Source organism: Leucoraja erinacea, chromosome 12, assembly GCF_028641065.1.
Source record: "Leucoraja erinacea ecotype New England chromosome 12, Leri_hhj_1, whole genome shotgun sequence".
NCBI classification, from domain to species: Eukaryota; Metazoa; Chordata; class Chondrichthyes; order Rajiformes; family Rajidae; genus Leucoraja; species Leucoraja erinaceus.
Window position 1 is genome coordinate 47,087,955 of NC_073388.1, and position 20,710 is coordinate 47,108,664.

General features: G+C 41.3%; 1 protein-coding gene across 1 annotated transcript in view; it reads right to left on the bottom strand.

Moving 5' to 3' along the window:
• The window catches only part of LOC129702337 (relaxin receptor 2-like), an 88,724-nt gene that overhangs the window by 12,449 nt on the left and 55,565 nt on the right, over positions 1-20,710 (bottom strand). Inside the window, exons 7-15 of the mRNA XM_055644090.1 lie at positions 19,433-19,504; positions 18,238-18,309; positions 16,614-16,685; positions 14,740-14,808; positions 11,309-11,380; positions 10,206-10,277; positions 8,442-8,513; positions 6,923-6,994; positions 2,613-2,684 (exon numbers count right to left, since the gene is read on the bottom strand). Coding sequence (XP_055500065.1) covers positions 2,613-2,684; positions 6,923-6,994; positions 8,442-8,513; positions 10,206-10,277; positions 11,309-11,380; positions 14,740-14,808; positions 16,614-16,685; positions 18,238-18,309; positions 19,433-19,504 — 645 coding nt within the window. The remainder of the gene's footprint in view (positions 1-2,612; positions 2,685-6,922; positions 6,995-8,441; positions 8,514-10,205; positions 10,278-11,308; positions 11,381-14,739; positions 14,809-16,613; positions 16,686-18,237; positions 18,310-19,432; positions 19,505-20,710) is intronic.

Here is a 20,710-nt window from a genome sequence, read left to right on the forward strand (position 1 = left end):
CACATAACTAAACTAAATTTAGTTGCCTTGCAGTCCTACATATAGTAAAAATGACAACACACACAATTCCCACAAATTAACAACCACCAACGCAGTGAGTTCACCAGGCATTCAGACACTGTGGTGGAAGGAAAAGTCTTAAGTGCTTTGTCTCCTCCATATAGTAAAAATCCCAAAACGCCTTTGGAAGTAAACACAAATTAACATCCACCACAGGGGGTTCACCAGGCACCTCCTCACTGTAGTGGAAGGCAAAATCCTTAAGTCTTTGTCTCATCCCTTCTTAATCTCCCTCTGCACCATGGGAAGATGGGGGGGGGGGTGCAGATGAATCAACTTCTTAATCCGCTACAGGCTGCATGTTATTCTAGACTGTAGTATTTGCAGATTTTTGGCGATCTTGGAGAAACCTTGGAGGTCTGCTGCAGCATATCTTGTGGATTGGATATAATGCAGTCACAGTAGTGGCTTCTAGTGGCTAGAGAGAATGCATGGCTGTTTTATTCTGGATGCTCGAGGAGCTGCATTCCTCTATACAAGTGCAGGATCATGCAGCAGTGTCCTAATGGGTTTCTGCTGCTGTTTCACCACTAATTTCCAAATAAGAACTGCACAATGCAAAATGAACTGGTTTCCTTTAGCAAGATGGAAGAGCTACAAAACCATTTGTGAGGAGTCTTGAAGATAAATTCAGGACTTTGTTCATACAAGGATTATGGAATGGACAGATGTAATTGCAGTAGGTGAGCTCTTGAGTATGAGTGCCCTTCCTCTCAACGCCTGTCACAGATCCAGTCAAGCATTTGCGTTTTGCAGAATTTGACCAGGTCTGTAAATGGTGACGCTAACTGGTCAAACTTAGTGATGACAAGTTGAGTTCCTTGCACAGAGCACGCTGCCTTTGCTTTTGCTACCATCAGTTATTCTTTCCTGTCGGCCAATTTGCAGGAGAACCGGTTGAAGGAAGTGGTTCCTTGCCCATGTTTAACCGGATGCCAGGGGGCGAATGGTCATCATTGAGGATTCCCTGGGTCATTCCCTCCTGACTTTGTCCCATTCTAAGCAGCATCTTTGATACATCTTTACTTCCAGTAGAACTTGACACCTTGAGCAACCGATGGAATCTGACATATTCGTCAAGAGATGATTCTTTGTATCTGACAGCATCAGACTGCTGCTTGCCCTGAATATATGTCTCCTGAGCCTCTTGAGTTGATCTTCATGGAAGTTCATGGTTGTATGATTCTTTGAATTATCACACCTCCCACAGCCTCCCTTGGTGATTTTACATTTGTAGAGACAAACGCACCGACAGGTAACCTTGTGAAATGATACTGCTGCTGCAAAGTATATTGGTGAGAAGGTGAACAGGGGAAATAGTTGCAAAAGTCTCAGCCTTGCTTTTGGCACTGGTGGAAGGATCACAGCCCTGGGTTTGAACATGGGACTTTCTGTACTGCATTGCTGATTTGGAGCAGGAAATTAATTTTATTTATTGAGCCTTCAATGGAGTATATTATTATATATTCTAAACAAAAATTGAACTACAATGCAGACATGAATAAAATATGGCACTGGCAGTACAATAAAAGAACATTGAGGAAGCTGAGATTGTTTTACAATCAGAAACTGGGCAAGGTGAACCGCAAAGACATACTGTTCGAACATTAGCTCACTTCCACAATAATAACATGTACACTCTCACAAGCCAAATGCCGAAATATGTCCTCTGGACAGACTTATTAGCTGGGTTAATGGTTAACGGGGCAGGTTAGAATTTTGCACCGGGCTGGTCCTCTGAATAAGCCAAAATAGCTCAACGGGAAACAAATCTCACAGACATCTGAGGCTAGGTGGGTGGCTAACAGCTTCGGGAACTGATGCAAACCAGCAGTAAACATTATACTTTCCCCATGAATGACCATCTTACACTTGACTATGCTCTTGGTAAGGAGAGGCGAGCAGCACTCAAATATAGACAACTTTAGCAAAGACACCAATCCATAGATCTCTCTGAGGAAATGACTGGGTAGTTCCTGTAAGTGCACATATACCTATGGGAAACATATAGCCTTCAGGTTATTAAGTCAAACATAGTTATCTTCTCAATGGACATAAAGAGATTCTGTTATTGCACTCCTTTCTCATGAAAGGAATTGACCGAGGAAAACCATTTTGCATGGGGATATTCCCTGACGTAGATACGAGACCCTAACATGGATACAATTCCCTTTAGTTTCTTCTGAGAGATATGGGCACAAGGATGTCCCTCCCTAGACAATAATAGGATATGTATTTAAGAACAAGCTTCCAAGGGGAAATAGGAAAATATTAATGGATTTGGCTGAAATGGACTGGGAGAAAGAACATGAGGAGTATGCATACCAGTTACAGACCTTTTGGGCCAAATAGTTTGTTTCAAGGCTATAAATTTATGTATTAAGACTCTGTGACTTACTAAGTTTAGTGTTGTATGGCAGTACCAAAACTGTTGCAGATCCTATATATAAAACAAGTTAACTTAAGTGCAAGATGATTAATAAACTCCAATTGTTTGACAATAATGTGTATTATCTTTCTGGAAATATTTATATTGGAAGCATTTAACATACATGTATGATAGTTTCTCCACTTTCTTAAACATTCGGGTCTCTATGTTCAATCTGTCGATGTTATCCAAGTCTCTGAAAAATAAAAATGGAAGGAGTTATTAATTATAAAATCCAATTAACATATTTATGACTTACTTAGCTAATTTAGGAAGAATATCAAAGTCATTGGAAAGGTCGAGTGGGGATTATTTCTTAAGGATAAGGGGGAAATCCTTTAAAAACCGAGATGAGAAGAACTTTTTTCACACAGAGAGTGGTGAATCTCTGGAACTCTCTGCCACAGAGGGTAGTTGAGGCCAGTTCATTGGCTATATTTAAGAGGGAGTTAGATGTGGCCCTTGTGGCTAAGGGGATCAGGGGGTATGGAGAGAAGGCAGGTACGGGATACTGAGTTGGATGATCAGCCATGATCATATTGAATGGCGGTGCAGGCTCGAAGGGCCGAATGGCCTACTCCTGCACCTAATTTCTATGTTTCTATGTTTCTATGTTTCTATTATCTAAGATGATACATGAAATGGCGTAATGAGCAGACATTTCAGAAAATGTACACAAAAATTAAGATGTAGCTCACTGGAGCTACGCAATATTAGGTGAGCTTTTGAAAAACCAAGATGACAAAGTCTATTTCCATTGGTTAGTCAGCCAGTAACTAATGTCCTAATTTATGCACAAAGTGCTGGAGTAACTCAGCAGGTCAGGCAGCATCTCTGGAGAACATTAATAGGTGATGTTTCGAGTTGGGACCCATTATCAGACTAAAGAAAGGTCCTGACCCAAACGTCACCGATCCATGTTCTTCAGAGACGCTGTCTGACATTGCTGAGTTACTCCAGCACTATGTGTCTTGTTTGGGGAACCAGTATCTGCAGTTCCTTGTTTCTACATCTTAATTGAAACCATTGGCCTATAGAATTACATAATTAGTTATTCTGAATATTTTTTTCCAAAACGTGGAATGTGCTGCCTGAAAGATTGTCGACGCAAATCCATTATACCTTTTGAAAGGGAAATGGATGATATTTTGGTGAAAATAATTAAAAGGAAAAGCTGAAAGGCAGGAAAATAAATGTAAGGAGGTAGCTAATGTTGGCTCTTCCAGGTACCACACTGAAGCATATCAACCCAAATGGCTGTCAAATTATTTCTTGGTTTTATGGACTTGTCCAGTTTATGCATTATTGTGATAAACTTGGTTGCATTTTTTGAAAAGCTAGTTAAAGTGGCAGATAAGGGATCTTATTTTCATGGACTAACAGATGACATTCGACATGCTTCCATACAAGAGACTATCAAAAGGAACATAAAAAAAATTTGTGGTAATCTATTGTCATGGGTAGAAATTTGGTTAGGAATTGGAAGACACGAGAAAAATCATATTTGGATTTGAAAAGGATGACAATAACATATGAAAAAGAAAATAAGAAAATGGAGAGGGGGGAGAAAAAATGTAAATGAACTCTTTCAGAGTTCAGGAACAGATATTGTTAAAGGGAGAGAAAATAGAATATAGAAACCAAGAAGAACTATAAACATAGACCACAAGAGCTTCTACAAAATGTGGAAAGCAAGAGAGAATCCCTTAGAACCAGGGAACGTATAATGGGAAATCAGCAAGTGTCGGAAAAATTAAAAAAATATTTGTATCATTTTCATAGAATATACAATAAACAATTTGGAGATTTTGAAGGACCGAATTTCAAATGAAGTAAGAGACATTAAGTCATTAAAATTAGTGGAGACAAGACCTGGAGATATTAATGCAGCTAACAGGCCACTAAACGCTCTTGTTTTGCTACTTACAGCCTTGACTTCTAAAGAGAGTGGCTGCAGGATTGATGGAGTCATTAAAAGTGATCTGTGACCTGCTAGACTGGAAAGGTTACATTGTGTTACTATGGATAAAACATTGGCGAAAGATCAGAGAACTGAACAGGAACCAGTGGGTCATAGAGAAGCAGAGAGCCATGAATGGTGCAAATCTGAAATCAAACTGAAAAGGTTGGAAAATGCTCAGCTGACCAAGTAACGGCTGCAAAAGAAAGAAACATTCACTGGTTCAGGCTAATCGCCTTTAGACAGGGACGCAAACAAATTATTGAACAAGGGAGAGGAAATAGAATAAATAATGGGAAACCAACAAGAACTATAAACATAGACCCCCAAGAGCTTCTACAACATGGGGAAAGTAATACAAAGAGTTTTGGAAGAATGCAGCAGATCAGGCATTTTCTGAAGAAGGGTCCCAAACCAAAATATTGTCTGTCCATTCCCTCCACAGATGCTGCCTGACCCGCTGAATATTCCAGCACTGGGAAAAGTTGGTAGAACTGGGAAAAATGAGTAGAACTGGGAAAAGTTAGAGAAGCATTTTTTTTTAATCAAGTAAAAAAGGGAAAAGTAGAAGAGAAGGAATCTTGAACAGAGATGTTGTAAATATTGGAAAGAAGGGGATATTCCCTTATCGTGTATCTATGCACTGTAAATGGCTCGATTGTAATCATGTATTGTCTTTCCACTGACTGTTCAGCACGCAACAAAAGCATTTGACTGTACCTCGTGACAATAAACTAAACCGATAATAACAATAAATGATGGTGCGAGATAAAAGGGGATGATAGTGAGACATTAAAAAAAACTAAATGTGCATCAAGAAAAAAAAAAGTGGGATTTGTTGAATCGTAACATGGAATTATTTAGCTTAGTTTTGTGTGGAGAATGTTGTAAAAGTGCTTGTGTTCCTCAACTTATCCTGTAGTTCATTACAACAGTGGAAGAGGCCAAAAACAGGGACAACATGTTGGAAATGAAGTATAGAATGTAAGGGCCTGTCCCACTGTACGAGGTAATTCAAGAGTTCTCCCGAGTTTTCCCCTGATTCGAACTCGAAGAATATCCGTGGCGGGTAGGTAGGAGTTCGTGGATGTCTCGTAGCGGCTCGTACGAGTAAAAAGTAACAATTTTTTTTCATCACGAGTATTTTTTTACTCGTGAACATTTTTCACAGTGTTGAAAAAACGTCACGAGTTTACCGGATTTCCCGAGTACCTACCGTTACTGGTAGGAGCAACTACGGGACATCCACGAACTCCCACTGACCCGCTACGGACATTCTCCGAGTTCGAATCAGTGGAAAACTCGGGAGAACTCTTGATTTACCTCATACAGTGGGACAGGTCCTTAAAGTGACAAAGGACTAGTTTGGGGGTCGTGCTTGCAGACAGAATAGAGATTTTCAGCAGTGGGTAACTACATTTTACATATTTTTGTTGTGACGGTGTTGGAGTATAAGAGCAGGGGTCTCACTGCAACAGCACAAGGCTTTGAAAGACCATTCTAGGTTTGTGTACAGGTCAGATTACCAAAAATCAGGGAATATTATATTGCCAGACTCAGGAAGGTGTTGTGGCCTCAGCCAAAGTCAGGTAGGTGTCAGGGATGAAAAATTCATGCACATCAATAGAAAACATTACAAACAGAGAATACTAAGGAAGTGAAGACAGACACAAAATGCTGGAGTAACTCAGCGGGCCAGGCAGCATCTCTGGAGAAAAGGAATAGGTGACTTTTTTGGTCAAAACCTTTCTTCAGCCTCTGAAGAATGGTTTTGACTTGAAGCATCACCTATTCCTTTTCTCCAGAGATGCTGCCTGGCCCGCTGAGATACTCCAGCATTTTGTGTCTGTCTTCGGTATCAACCAGCAGCTGCAGTTCCTTCCTACACACTGCCGAAGTGAATGTACTCTGGGCAGAGTCATTCCTGGCGGCTCATGTATATTGTCTCAGTGGACTATCACTGTACACTTTGTACTTAATCTAAGATCATGCTTATGCATAATAATACTTTACTGAACGGAATGCCACTGTACATCGGTATATGTGTCAATAAAAAACCACTGACCCATTGAATCACATTTAAGTTTATTTGGGCTGTAAACCATGACACCAATCCTCTACGGTTAGGTGACAAGGGTAGACAAGTCAAGATTACCACTGGGAAAGAAGAACTGCCGGACCTTGTCTGCCTTGAGAGACACAAAAGTTGTGCTGGAAGAGAGATTATCACACCAACGACAAACCACTCCCAAGTATTACTTGGAAAATAGACTGAGACAAAGCCCAACAATTTTTATTTGTAAACTTGGAGTTCAGCCCTGGTTCAGCACACCATTAAACTTAACAATTGGTAGCTAATTTTAGCTGCCAACAGCCAGCCTGGTTTTGGGTCATCTCACCAAAAAGGAGATTGAACATTAAGAAACTAGAAATGTGTTCTATCAATAAGCCAAAGTAAGATAAACGGTACTCACAGGGACTTGAGATTTGTAAGGTCATCAAATTGATTCACATGTAAATGGGTGATAGGATTACCTGATAAATTCCTGGAAAGAAACACCAAAAATAGCTAATTTGCATGGTTTTCAAAGTTTCCAAAAGGTTTTTTGTATGTCGTTGGCCATAAAGCTCCAGAAAATGCCTATACTGTAAAAGACATGTTTTCATCTGCATCTTTCTCTCTTGAAATATTTCACTTTAATTTTTGAAATGGTTCCACAAGTGCAGGTCACCTTTCAGAAACCATTTTCTTCGAGCATTCCTTCCTGATGCCGTGACAACCTATTGAGAGTGCTGGAGACACAGGTGACTGCAGATGAGGGAATCTTGGGTGAAAAAAACCCAAAATGTTGGAGGAAAACAGCAGACCAGACAGCGTTTGTGGAGAGAAATGTACATGTAGTGGCCATTTGGCCTGTTTTGCACGTCATTGTGGATGGCATGTTCCTTTAAATATTAGCCAGCCCGTTATAATGTGGGTGGGATTTTATGACGTGTCTTGGGGCGTGTTTATGCAGCTTAACTGCTTGCATGTTAGTTTAGTTGGGGATTCGTTTTGGACAGGAGAGGGAGAAGGTTTATCCTTCGACCAGGTCAAGCATGTCGAGCCACAGGTCAAGCATGTCAAGCCCCATGTGAACAAGGAGACACGAGGAACTCCCTAGTAAATGAAGCAATGCGCTGAAGAAGATTGCTGGAACAAGTCGGAAAACCTCTGTGTATCTTAGAGTTTTAGATCTACAATAAAGAAAATATTCATGAAAAAACTGTGTGCTCAAGCGGTTTTAAAGTAGAAGCCCTGAAAGTCTTGAGCAGCTTGCATGCGTACCCCTTATCCCCTTATCTCTCACCCAATCGTGGCTAGGGAGTTAATTTCTTCCTGAAAAATCTGCCGCTACCCTTACAGTTGACATTTTGTATCAGGGTCTATAAGTCTGTCTAAAGAAGACTCCTGTCCTGAAATGTCATCTGTCCATTTCCCTCCACAGATGTTGCCTGGCCTGCTGAGTTCCTCCAGCATTGTGCTTTTTGCTATCAAGAGTGCGATTGCACAGTTCCAGCTGAGAGCAATCTTTTGCTTGTCAGAGATCTGCTTGTGCATTTTCCAGCAATACTCTCTAGGTGAATAGTTCCAAACTGGATTACCCACCAGGCATTACATATGGACTATCCTGTAAATGAATAAAGAATATTGTCCTTTCTTTTTTCAATACGTCAAATACATTTTGCCTTTTTTTTTAAAATAAATCACAGGATGTTGGCATCACTAGCAAAATATAGGTGCAGACATATTTTATTGGAGTTTTCCTTAATTTATTTGGGGTTTCAAGGAGAAATTTAGCACAACATATATTTCAAATTGCTTGATGAAATAACAGACCAGTGAAGGAAAGTCTTGAGAGGTCAAATGGCCTCATTGTAATCATTGTATAAAAGACAATATATATCAGAATTTTAGAAAAAGGATAAATGTTCAGAAATTCAGTAACTTACATCAGCTGCATGTACATAAGACCTCTGAAAAATGTAGGCGGGATTTCTTCAATCATATTTCCAGACAGGTCTCTTTAAAACAGAAAGGCAACCCATATAAATAATTTTGGTTCTATGCTAAATATGTAGACACTGAGATTTGTAAAATTGCATCTGATGGCATGCTGCTTTAAAGCAGAATGCCAGCACAAAACTGAAAATCATTAGGATCGCGTGGCCACAAGGAACTGCAGACGATGGAATCTCGCAGAGAACACAAAGTGCCGCAGTAACTCAGGAGGTCGGGTAGCATCTCTGGAGGACATGTATAGGCGATGAATCAGACTGAAGTAGGGTCCCGACCCCAATTGTCACCTATCTATGTCCTCCAGAGTTGCTGCCTGACCCGCTGAGTTATTGCAGCACTTTGTGTTCTAATCATAAGTACAGGTTCACTACCTCACAGGACCATTTCAATGAAACATTCTTTTTTTTTAAATTTAGTGATACATCATGGAAACAGGCCTTTCGGCCCACCGAGTGCATGCCAACCATCAGTCACCTGTACACTAGTTCTATTTCACAAGGGAATAGTTGCTTCTAAATCCACTTCCTTATGCATCCCACACTTAAGTATAGACCTTGGCATTATGTATTTTATGTACTAATCACATAATACAATTAAGTTATTTGTCTGTTATCCATTTATCCATTGCTTCTATCATTTTGAATACTAATCATATTTTTAATTCTCATTGTGAAAATGAGAGAGTTGTGGATGTAGCCCAGTCCATCACACAGACCGTACTTCCCACTTCACACAGCCTCGGAGAAGTAGCCAACGTAGTCAACGACTGCCCAACCCTGGTCATTCCTTCTACTCCCTGCTCCCGTCCGGCTGAAGGTACAGAAGCTTGACAGTGTGCACCACAAGACTTGGGACCAGCTTCTTCCCCTCTGTTATCAGGCTTCTGAATTGCCCTTCCACAAGTTAGGGTATGTTTGATTCACCCATTGAGGATTTCGGACTTGTCGAAGGAACTGATGCACAACAATGCTGCGAACTATATTCTGTACTCTGAATTTGAGTAGGCTTTGCTCCATCTATAGTACTTGAGTTTGAACTGATTGTAGGGCCTGTCCTACTTGGGCGTCATTTACGCGTCCCGACGCACGACGCGCGCGTGATGTGCACAAGGTGCGCACTTTGCGCGGTCACGTGCGGTCGTGCACGGCGCCCCAGGATTTTGGGATGTACAAAATCTTTGCTTGCCATCTGTGTGACTTGTAAATGACGCCCACATGGGACAGGCCCTTGAGTCTTTGTATGGATTATCTGATCTGTTTGGATAGTATACAGGAGCCAGAGACATTGTGTGATTTAAACACATCTTTAATGAGCACTTGAAACTTAGCAGCATTGAGGACGACAGGTTGTCATTGCATCCTAGCTGCTCGAACTGGCAGTGCCGGGAATGAGTGTTAGTATAAGTGTTATACTGGGGTGGAGTTAGTGATGCTGGCTTATGTGTGATTGGTTCACATCCATCATCAATCTACAGATAGCATGAAAAACAAAGCTTTTCACTGTACCTCGGTGCATGTGACAATAATAAACATAAGAAAGAAAATAACCCTATACCCAAGGCTTCACATCGTTTTTCTTCAACAGTTCACCTTTTTAGACACTATTTGGAATGGCGATTATTTCTTTTAGCTGTGTAAATTGCTAAAATGAATGAACTTGACAAATTGTACTAAAGATGTTTAAATAAACACACTTACAGCTCAACTATAACTGAAGGGTTCAAAAACGGACTCCCTTTCAGATGTCGGATTTCATTGTTGCGGAGAATCCTTTAGGGAAAAAAGTAGGAATTAAACATTTTAAACTTATTTAATCCATAATGTTAAATGAAAATATATGCCATGCATTTCAATTGCCTAATACTGGTCCTTTCGGATGAATCTGATTTAAAAACATTAATGTAGAGAGGAAAGCAATAACATCAGTTTCTGCGCCGTTATGTCTCAGACTTCAGAGGGGATGTGACCCTTCCTTGCAAGTCTGACATGATTTAAGTGGAAACGGAACTGCAGATGCTGGAAAATCGAAGGTAGATGAAAATGCTGCAGAATCTCAGCAGGTGAGGCAGAATCTATGGAGCGAATGAATAGGTGAGGTTTCGGGTCGAGACCCTTCTTCAGACTTCCAAGGAACTGCAGATGTTTTACTCGTGGACATTTTTCTTCGTGGACATGCTTTACCAAAAAAAGATACAAAGTACTAGAGTAATGCGGCAGGTCAGCTAGCATCTCTGGAGAACATGGCTAGGTTACATTTTGGAACAGGATCCTTCTTTGGACTATCTCGACCCCTCTGAACCCATTCCACTTCCGTTACCCACTCCAGCCTCACCCCCTCTGAAAGCAACTCTCTTGCGCTCTACCCCCCCCCCCCCCCCCCCCCCCCCTTCTCACTGGGAACCTCAATGCAAAGATCCTATAGCATCTTTGCCTCAATGGTCACTGGGTCTTGATGGCCTTCCCCCGATGTCTTGCCCAATAAAAATAAGTAAAACAGGTTTATTTTTGGAGAGGTCCATTTAAGAGCCATTTAGCACCAGAGTGAAGCGGGAGGTACAAACTAAACATCACAATTGTGGCAATTTCCTTTACATGACAAAGGACCATGAGTTGCCCCTTAAAGTTGGCTTCTTCCTGCTTCCAGCTCAAGCAGAGCTTGCTTGTTTCCTGGCCTACAGTGGTGGAGAGACCAGAGATAGGGATCAGGTTGAGCAAAGGGCCTTGACCCATTCCTGCCTGAAAACAGGGAGAATACCCATCCTCATGGTTGAAAATAGTACCGAGACACAAGTCATACTCACAGGACTGAAAGACGGGTGCACATCTCCAATGCTGTCTTCTCGATTTTGACAATGTTATTCCCTTCCAGATCACTGTTTTGAATGAAACAAAGTGCAGAGATTAACAGTTATTCAGTGCATGTCAACACATTTAATTCAATCTTACTTTACCCCCCAACTTTAATTTTAGTTTTGAATGTTTTCCTTCAGCTGCTACAAGCACTTAAGGCCCTGTCCCACTTTCACAATCTAATTCACGACCTCTGCCGAGTTTGCCCTTGACTCATACTCGCAGCAGGGTCGTCACAAGGTCGTAGGAGGTCGTAGGTAGGTCTTAGCAGGCCGTGATGCTAGTCGTAGGTAGGTCGTGGCATCAAGTAGGTCGGGGCGTTTTTCTAGCCTGATGAAAAATGTCCACGAGTAAAAAAAGGTCATGAATTAGGTCGTGAAAGTGGGACAGGCCCTTAAGACATTCAGTCCATTTAAGGCCTGTGAACCCTAATACCTTGAATATTAAATCTTTTTTATCCGTAAACAGTGTCCAAAAATAGTACACATATTAGATGCATTATCTGTGCACATATATATGCATGTATTATATACAGAGAGAGCACACACATATATAAATACACACTCACTTTCCATAGGCCTTCATGTATACAAAGCCAAAGGGCACGAAACAAAACCTCTGGAGCTTCTGGGTCAAGTGTTCCATCACTGAGTTATTTACCTACATTAATTAACTTATTTTTTGGCTAATACGTTGTGGAAATTAGTGTATGGTTGTTGCAGAACCATTTGGGAAAGAGAAAGTCCTGGAGTATTATATAATGGCCGTGTAGAATTAAAATTCGACTTAAATATCCTAGTACACAGCTATAATATATCAAACCAGCTAATAAAATGTGGTCATTTGATAACACTCGGTGTATAATTATACTATGAGTTTGTACGTTCTCCCTGTGACCTCGTGGCTTTCCTCCGGGTGCTCCGGTTTCCTCCCACATCCCAAAGGCGAGCGCGTTTGTACATTCATTTGCTTCTGTAAATTGCCCGCTGGAGGGATAACATAGAACTGATATCAACTGGTGATTAATGGTTGCTGTGGGCTGAAGGGCCTGTAGCAATACTTTATCTCGAAAACAAAAAAAATGCTATTGTTTTGCATTGGATGTGTCCCAAAAGATGTGGAAGGGTCAGGGCAGCTTCTCCATGGCCCAGGGCTCACTCATAATTTTGGCTGGACCTGCACTCACGGGAATTTAGAAGGATGAGGGGAACACTCCATTAAACCAAACAGAATAGTGAAAGGCCTGGATAGAGTGGATGTGGAGAAGATGTTTCCACAAGTCGGAGAGTCTAGGACCAGAGGACATAGCCTCAGAATAAAAGGACGTACCTTTAGAAAGGAAATGAGGAATTTCTTTGATCAGAGGGTTGGTGAATCTATCGAATTCATTGCCACATGAGGCTGTGGGGGCCAAGTCAATAGATATTTTTAAGGCGGAGTTTGATAGATTCTTGATAAGTGTGAGTGTCAGGGGTAATGAGGAGAAGACAGGAGAATGGGGTTGAGAGGGAAAGACAGTTCAACCATGGTGGAGTAGACAATAGACTGAATGGCCAATTCTGTTCCCGTTACTTTATTTTCTGTTCCTGTCACATATGATTTCAGTGTGACCTCACTAAGATGGTCATCTGCAAAATCAGTCATGGACAGATGCATTGATAGCAGGCAGGCAGACAGACAGATGAAGACGAGGTTTTCATGCTCTCTCTTGTGATTTTGTAACCCAGGGTTTTTTTGTGTTGAGTACTCCAGTCACTCTGAGCTAAGGTTAAGATTCGGGCCACAGTTGGATTTTTTAACTTTTCTTTCATCACAGGTAACCATAGTAGCAGGGCACTCATTATGCAGTCTCCATGTGTCCTCGAGGAGACTTTTTGTGTTACACAAAATAAATCCCCAACACAACAACTGCTGGGAAGAACAACAATCAATGTGGTGCGACACCAAACTAAAGTCCCACACAATAATAATAACATTGCAATTAATAGTCACATATTTATAACTATAGCAATAATATATTGTACAGTATCATTATAAACGTCACGAAGACAAAAGCAATACAATATTGTGGACGCAGCTCAGACCATCAGATAAACCAACCTTCCTTCCATTGATAGACACAAAAAGCTGGAGTAACTCAGCGGGACGGGCAACACCTCTGGAGAGAAGGAATGGGTGACGTTACTGGTCGAGACCCTTCTTCAGACTGGTTAGGGATAAGGGAAACGGGAGATATAGACGGTGATGTGGAGAGGTAAAGAACAATGAATGAAAAATATGCAAAAAAGTAACGATGATAAAGGAAACAGGCCATTGTTAGACAAAAGTGCTGGAGAAACTCAGCGGGTGCGGCAGCATCTATGGAGCGAAGGAAATAGGCAATGTTTCGGGCCGAAACCCTTCTTCAGACTTTGTTAGCTGTTTGTAGGGTGAAAATTAGAAGCTAGTGTGACTTGGGTGAGGGAGGGATAGAGAGAGAGGGAATGCCGGGGCTACCTGAAGTGAGATAAATCAATATTCATACACCTGGGCTGTAAGCTGCCCAAGCGAAATATGAGATGCTGTTCCTCCAATTTGCGTTTAGCCTCACTCTGACAATGGAGGAGACCGAGGACAGAAAGGTCTGTGTGGGAATTGGAAGGAGAATTAAAGTGTCCAGCAACCGGGAGATCAGGTTGGTTCAGGTGGGCTGAGTGAAGGTGTTCTGCAAAACGATCCATTGACTCCATTTATACCTCACGCTGCTTCAGCAAAGTCAGCAGCATAATCGAGGATGAGTCACACCCTGGCCACTCCCTCTTCTCCCCTCTCCCACCAGGCAAAAGGTACAGAAGTGTGAAAACGCAAACCTCCAGATTCGGGGCCAGTTTCTTCCCAACTGTTGTCAGGCAACTAAATCATCCTACCAACAACTAGAGAGCAGTGTTGAACGATACGATCAAGGATAGACCATGGTCTACCCCTTTAGTGACCCATGGTCTATACTTGATCGTACTTTGCTGGCTTTACCTTGTACTAAACGTTATTCCCTTATCATGTATCTAAACTCTGTAAATGGCTTGGTTTACATGTAGTGTCTTTCCGTTGACCTGATGGCATGCAACAGAAACTATTCACTGTACCTCGGTACACGTGACAATACGCTAAAGCTGTATTAACTAAAATGACGACTCTCTCACTAGCTGCCACAGGCCAACTGTGGCCACTACTTCCTTCAGGACTAGTTAATTGAGTGAATGGGGATGCTGGCAAATGACTCATGAAGATGTGCTGTAAACGTCCCCTCACAGAGCCCATTACATGCTCTATCTCCTATCCATATAAGCATAAGATTGGATTTAAAATATTATTTCATGACACCGCCACGAGCTCTCATACTTACAGCCAACGCAGATTTGGAGTCTCACGACAGATGTTGGGAATATGATCCAATGAATTATTTGTCAAATATCTGAAAAAGGAACAGGTTTTTTTTCTTCTCGCTGTTAAGTACTCAAGTTATGAACACAGTTGAAATACTAAATCCTGCTCTTGATGGAATGGGGAATGTTGCAGTGAATGCAATGAATTACATTTCCCCCCACAGCCTTCAGCTGGAGACGTGGGCTTCCAATAGCATGGCATATAACCACCCTGTTTCTGGTGCGTTTGCTATTCATTTAAATACCATATATAGACTGGATGTCTCAGATTTCCTTTGCCTGTTCCAGCTAATGGTAGGGGAGATCTGCTGCGTGGATTGAGGAATGTCAGCTCCCTCTACTCATCAAGAAAGTTTGAATCTCTCCATTGGTGGTCCATATCCCTTGTATTCTATACTCCATTATTTTTTTTAGTTTAGTTTAACGATACAGCGCGGAAAAAGGCCGTGCCGACCAGCGATCCCCGCACATTAACACTATCCTACACACATTCTATGGACAATCTTTACATTTACCAAGCCAATTAACTTACAAGCTGCACGTCTTTGGAGTGCGGGAGGAAACCAAAGATCTCGGAGAAAACCCACGCAGGTCAGGGCGAGAACGTAAAACTCCGTACAGACAGCGCCCGTGGTTGGGATCGAACCCGGATCTCCAGCGCTACATTCGCGGCAACTCTACCGCTGCGTCACCGTGACTGCCCATTTTCTTCAGAAATTCGCTGTAACCTTTTCTTCTCCCTGATCGCACGTTGTCCTCATTTCCATTCCCAATCTCCACTGGTCAGCTAGTAAAATCCTTTTAAAACTTCCTTTAAGCTCAGTATCCCATCCTCCCCTTATTTCTTCACAAAGACCATTGGTATTTAATTTTTGTCCTCCATTCCCTGGTTTTCAATTGGACTCCAGACCAGCCTGTCCAAAAGCAATCTGTCTCTCAGTTTGGGTTGCTATGACCAGCACATGGTTACTAAACAAAAATACGATCTTACTGTTGAATTTAACATTGGCTGAGCATTCTTCTGCAGAATTGCTGCTTTCCGATCATCCTTTAGACATGCATTTAGAATATGAATGCCATTTACCACAGAACTATTTAAAAGCTGTCCAGTTTTAAGAAAAGTTGTTTTTTTATTGAAGACTGCCATTTCCTGTATAAAACGCATTTCAATGAAATTATTCTTTCCCAAGATCATAAATATCCATGTAGAATAACACCTTGTCTGGAAGCTACACAATTTACCATCAAATGTCCTCATTCAACATCTTCGTCAATAACTTCTCAGGTTTAACTGAAATGTTAACAGTTTCTCTTTCACAGATGTTCATAAGTTCATAAATGATAGGAGCAGGATTAGGCCATTTGGCCCATCGAGTCTATCCCGCCATTCAATCATGGCTAATCTATCAACCCCGCTCTCCTGCCTTCTCCCCACTACCCCTGATACCCGAACTAACCAAGAATGACAATCTCCGCCTTAAATACATCCATTGACTTGGCCTCCACAACCTCTTTATTCTAGGCGGCTGAATGCCAATTAATTTCTAATTAATAAATGAAGAGAAATTTAGAAACAAGGAACTGCAGATGCTGGTTTACCAAAGAAAAACTATACAAAGTGCTGGAGTAACTCAGCAGGTCAGGCAGCATCTCTGGAGAGCGTGGATAGGTGAAGTTCCGGGTTGGGACCCTTCTTTAGAAATGTCATCTGTCCATCTCCTTCCACAGATGCTGTGTTCCTCCAGCACTTTGTTTTTTTGCTCACAGAATATTCTGCAGATTTCTCTCAAGTGAAACATTTCAATAAGAAAAGGAGCACCTTGGAATTACTTACAAGAAGAAGAGAGGATTCAACCCGGCCAAGGACTTCTGAGTGACACTTCTTATCATGTTATTGTCCAAGATCCTGTAATGGAAAGAGAATTTGGATGACGTTCTGAATTCTAAAACATTCCACGGTAATTACAAATGCAGCGTTCTGCCACACACACTATGTACAAAGCCAGAATTAGAAATTGGTTGAACGATAAATTTGCAAATTGAAGAGGCGAAAATAGGAAACATTTGGTTCAGAATTACCTGAGTCTTTAAAAGGAATGACATACACGTTCATAAGTTATAGGAGCAAAATGAGGCCATTTGGCCCATCAAGTTTACTCTGCCATTCAATCATGGCTGATCTATCTCTCCTTCTCAACCCCATTCTCCTGCCTTCTCCCCATAACCTCCGACACCCTTACTAATCATGAATCCGTCAATCTGCACCTTAAAAATACCCGATGACTTGGCCTCCATGGCCATCTGTGGCAATGAATTCCACAGATTCACCACCCTCTGGAAAGATAATTTTCCTCATCTTTCTAAATCAGCATTAAGATTATTTTCATTCATTCATTCATTCATTCATTCATTCATTCATTCATTCATTCATTCATTCATTCATGCATTCATCCATTCATGCATTCATTCATTCATTACTTCATACATTCATTCATGTATTCATGCATTCATTCATTCATGCATGTATTCAATCATTCATTCATGCATACATCATTCATTCATTCATTTTCCTTTAAAACTGTACTTTTTTCACAAATTGGGTTTCACACCATCTTGGTTTGAAGACCTCTGCTCTGTTTACTGCTGGAAGGATATTGCATCTAAGACTTGATAAATAATATTAAGTGACTGGCTCAGCATCAATGTGTTGGTGTTTTGTAAACAGAATGCACATGAGGCAAGGTATAAAGTCTCAGGCATCACCTGCAAATCTACATCATGAAATCTTCATATGGGACTGGGATTGGAAAGTTACAGTCCTGGCATATATATTCACAGATATAGTAGACTTCAGACTTTAGAGATACAGCGCGGAAACAGGCCCTTTGGCCCACGGAGTCCACACTGCCCATCAATCACCTGGTACACTTGCACTATCCTACACACTAGGAACAATTTACAACTTTACTGAAGCCAATTAACCTACAAACCTGGATGTCAATAAAATCTTTGGTGGGATTTCCACATTTTGTTCTCCCGGGGAGTCTGTGAATTTCTACGAAGGAACTGCAGTTGTTGGTTTGCACTGAAGATAGATGGGACTAACTCAGCGGGTCAGGCAGCATCTCTGGAGACAAGGAATAGGTAATGTTTTGGGTTGAGACCCTTCTTCAGAAGAACGGTTCTGAATCGAAATGTCACCTATTCATTGTCTCCAGAGATGCTGCCTGACCCGCTGAGTTACTCCCACATTTTGTGTCTATCTCTGAATTACTGATCACTTATCACTTTGAAAATGCCTGGCATGTTACAAATGAGTTAGTATCTAATGTTTACAAATTCCTCTGTGGCCAGATCTACTGGTGTTTAAAACTGGGAGATTTGCAGTGTGAAATAAGATAATAAAACTATATTAGGAAAAGCATTTCATGGAACATGAAAGAACTGTCTGAACTTACAGCCACTCAAGATGATGGAGATCTTTGAAAAGTCCTGGCTCCAAGACAGTAATTCGGTTGTGACTCAGAAGGCTGATGGAAAAGAGTGAAAAGAAGGGTTGGAGTTGATATTACAAGCGCTCAAAATGCTCAACACAAAATACTTCTGAAGTACAGTTGCTCTCGTTTCAAATGAAATGCTGCAGCTAATTAACACGTAGGATTATCTCACATATAGCAACTTGTCTTAGTTTAGTTTATAGCTTAGTTTAGAGTCACAGCGCAAAAACAAGCCCTGCAGCCAACCAAGCAGCAATCCCCACATTATCCTACACACTAGGGACAATTTACAATCTTTACCAGAGCCTTCAAACCTTACGTCTTTTGACTGTGGGAGGAAACCAGAGCACCCGGAGAAAACCCACGTGGGTTATGGAGGGAAGTACTCTAGGGTTCGTTCCTGACTGCGGGTGCTATGATTACAGAGTTTATACGTTCTCCCTGTGTGGGTTTTCTCTGGGTGTTCCGCTTTCCTCTCACATCCCAAAGATGTGTAAGTTTGTAGGTTAATCGGCCTATGTAAATAATGTGTAGGAAGTGGATGCAAAATTGTGATAACATAGAACTAGTGTGAATGGGTAATCAATGGTTAGTATGGATTCAAAATGCTGGAGTAACTCAGCAGCATCTCTGGAGAGAAGGAATGGGTGACGTTTCGGGTCGAGACCCTTCTTCATACTGATGTCAGGGGAGTGGGTGGTACATAGATAAGGAACTGTGTAGATAAGGAAGTGTAAGGTATGAAAACAGGACAAAGGGAATGGAGATCAAGGAACATGTTGAACAGATCATTGTTAGTTGGGAGAAGGTAACAACAAAGCAAACAGAGATAAAAGACTCTGGGCCGAAGGGACTGTTTTTCTAAACTAAACTAAACCAAAGATGGGAGACCTCATTCTGTCAACTGGAATTGGATTGAGAACCATGTGAGGGGAAAAAAATATCATCACTGCTGTGCCACTCTGCCTAACTGCTTGCTTGCCACAAAATTTCCTAAGACCTTTGCAAAATTCAACACTGAATCTTGTGGAAAAAGTATACACTCCAAATAAAGAATAGAGTCATGTTATTATCTATCAGTGATAATCATAACTATTGTTCCTCAGAGTCTGGAGGAATGGAATTGAGATAAGCCATCAACCCTTTAAATACTCACAGTTTTGTCAAGTTGTGCAGCCCCCAAAAGGCTTTCTTGGATATGGAACTAATTAAATTATATTGTAACCTCCTGTGGGATAAAAGACAGAAATCTACTGAAAAAAGACAAAAACATTCAAGCCAACTGGCAGATAAACCCTGTATTTCAACATCAAGTTTTTTAATTAATTTGGTCCCAGATGAATCAATGATAGAAACATCGAAACATAGAAAATAGGTTCAGGAGTAGGCCATTCGGCCCTTCGAGCCTGCACCGCCATTCAATATGATTATGGCTGATCAACCAACTCAGTATCCTGTACCTGCCTTCTCTCCATACCCCCCTGATCCCTTTAGCCACAAGGGCCACATCTAACATCTAAATATAACCAATGAACTGGCCTCAACTACCTTCTATGGGTGAGAATTCCAGAGATTACCACTCTCTGTGTGAAAAATGTTTTTCTCATCTCGGTCCTAAAAGACTTCCCCCTTATCCTTAACTGTGACCCCTTGTTCTGGACTTCCCCAACATCGGGAACAATCGTCCTGTATCTAGCCTGTCCAACACCTTAAGAATTTTGTAAGTTTCTATGAGATCCCGCTTCAATCTTCTAAATTCTAGCGAGTACAAGCCAAGTCTATCCAGTCTTTCTTCATATGAAAGTCCTGACATCCCAGGAATCAGTCTGGTGAACCTTCTCTGTACTCCCTCTATGGCAAGAATGTCTTTCCTCAGATTAGGAGACCAAAACTGTAAGCAATACTCCAGGTGTGGTCTCACCAAGACCCTGTAACATAGAAACATAGAAACATAGAAATCAGGTGCAGGAGTAGGCCATTCGGCCCTTCGAGCCTGCACCACCATTCAATATGATCATGGCTGATCATCCAACTCAGTATCCCGTACCTGCCTTCTCTCCATACCCTCTGATCCCCTTAGCCACAAGGGCCACATCTAACTCCCTCTTAAATATAGCCAATGAACTGGCCTCGACTACCCTCTGTGGCAGAGTTCCAGAGATTCACCAAGACCCTGTACAACTGCAGTAGAACCTCCCTGCTCCTATACTCAAATCCTTTTGCTATGAAAGCTAACACACCATTCGCTTTCTTCACTGTATTTAATAGTTCCTGCTATTTCTACTCCAAATATTTCCAAGGTGTTTGGTGAAGGAAGTAATTGAATAAAAGCAGCTTTCCTGGATACAGTGCAAACTATTGAAAATGGTCACTATTCAATTCTTCGTTATTATGTTGATCTTTTTATTCCAATAAGGATTTCAACTTTGTGCAC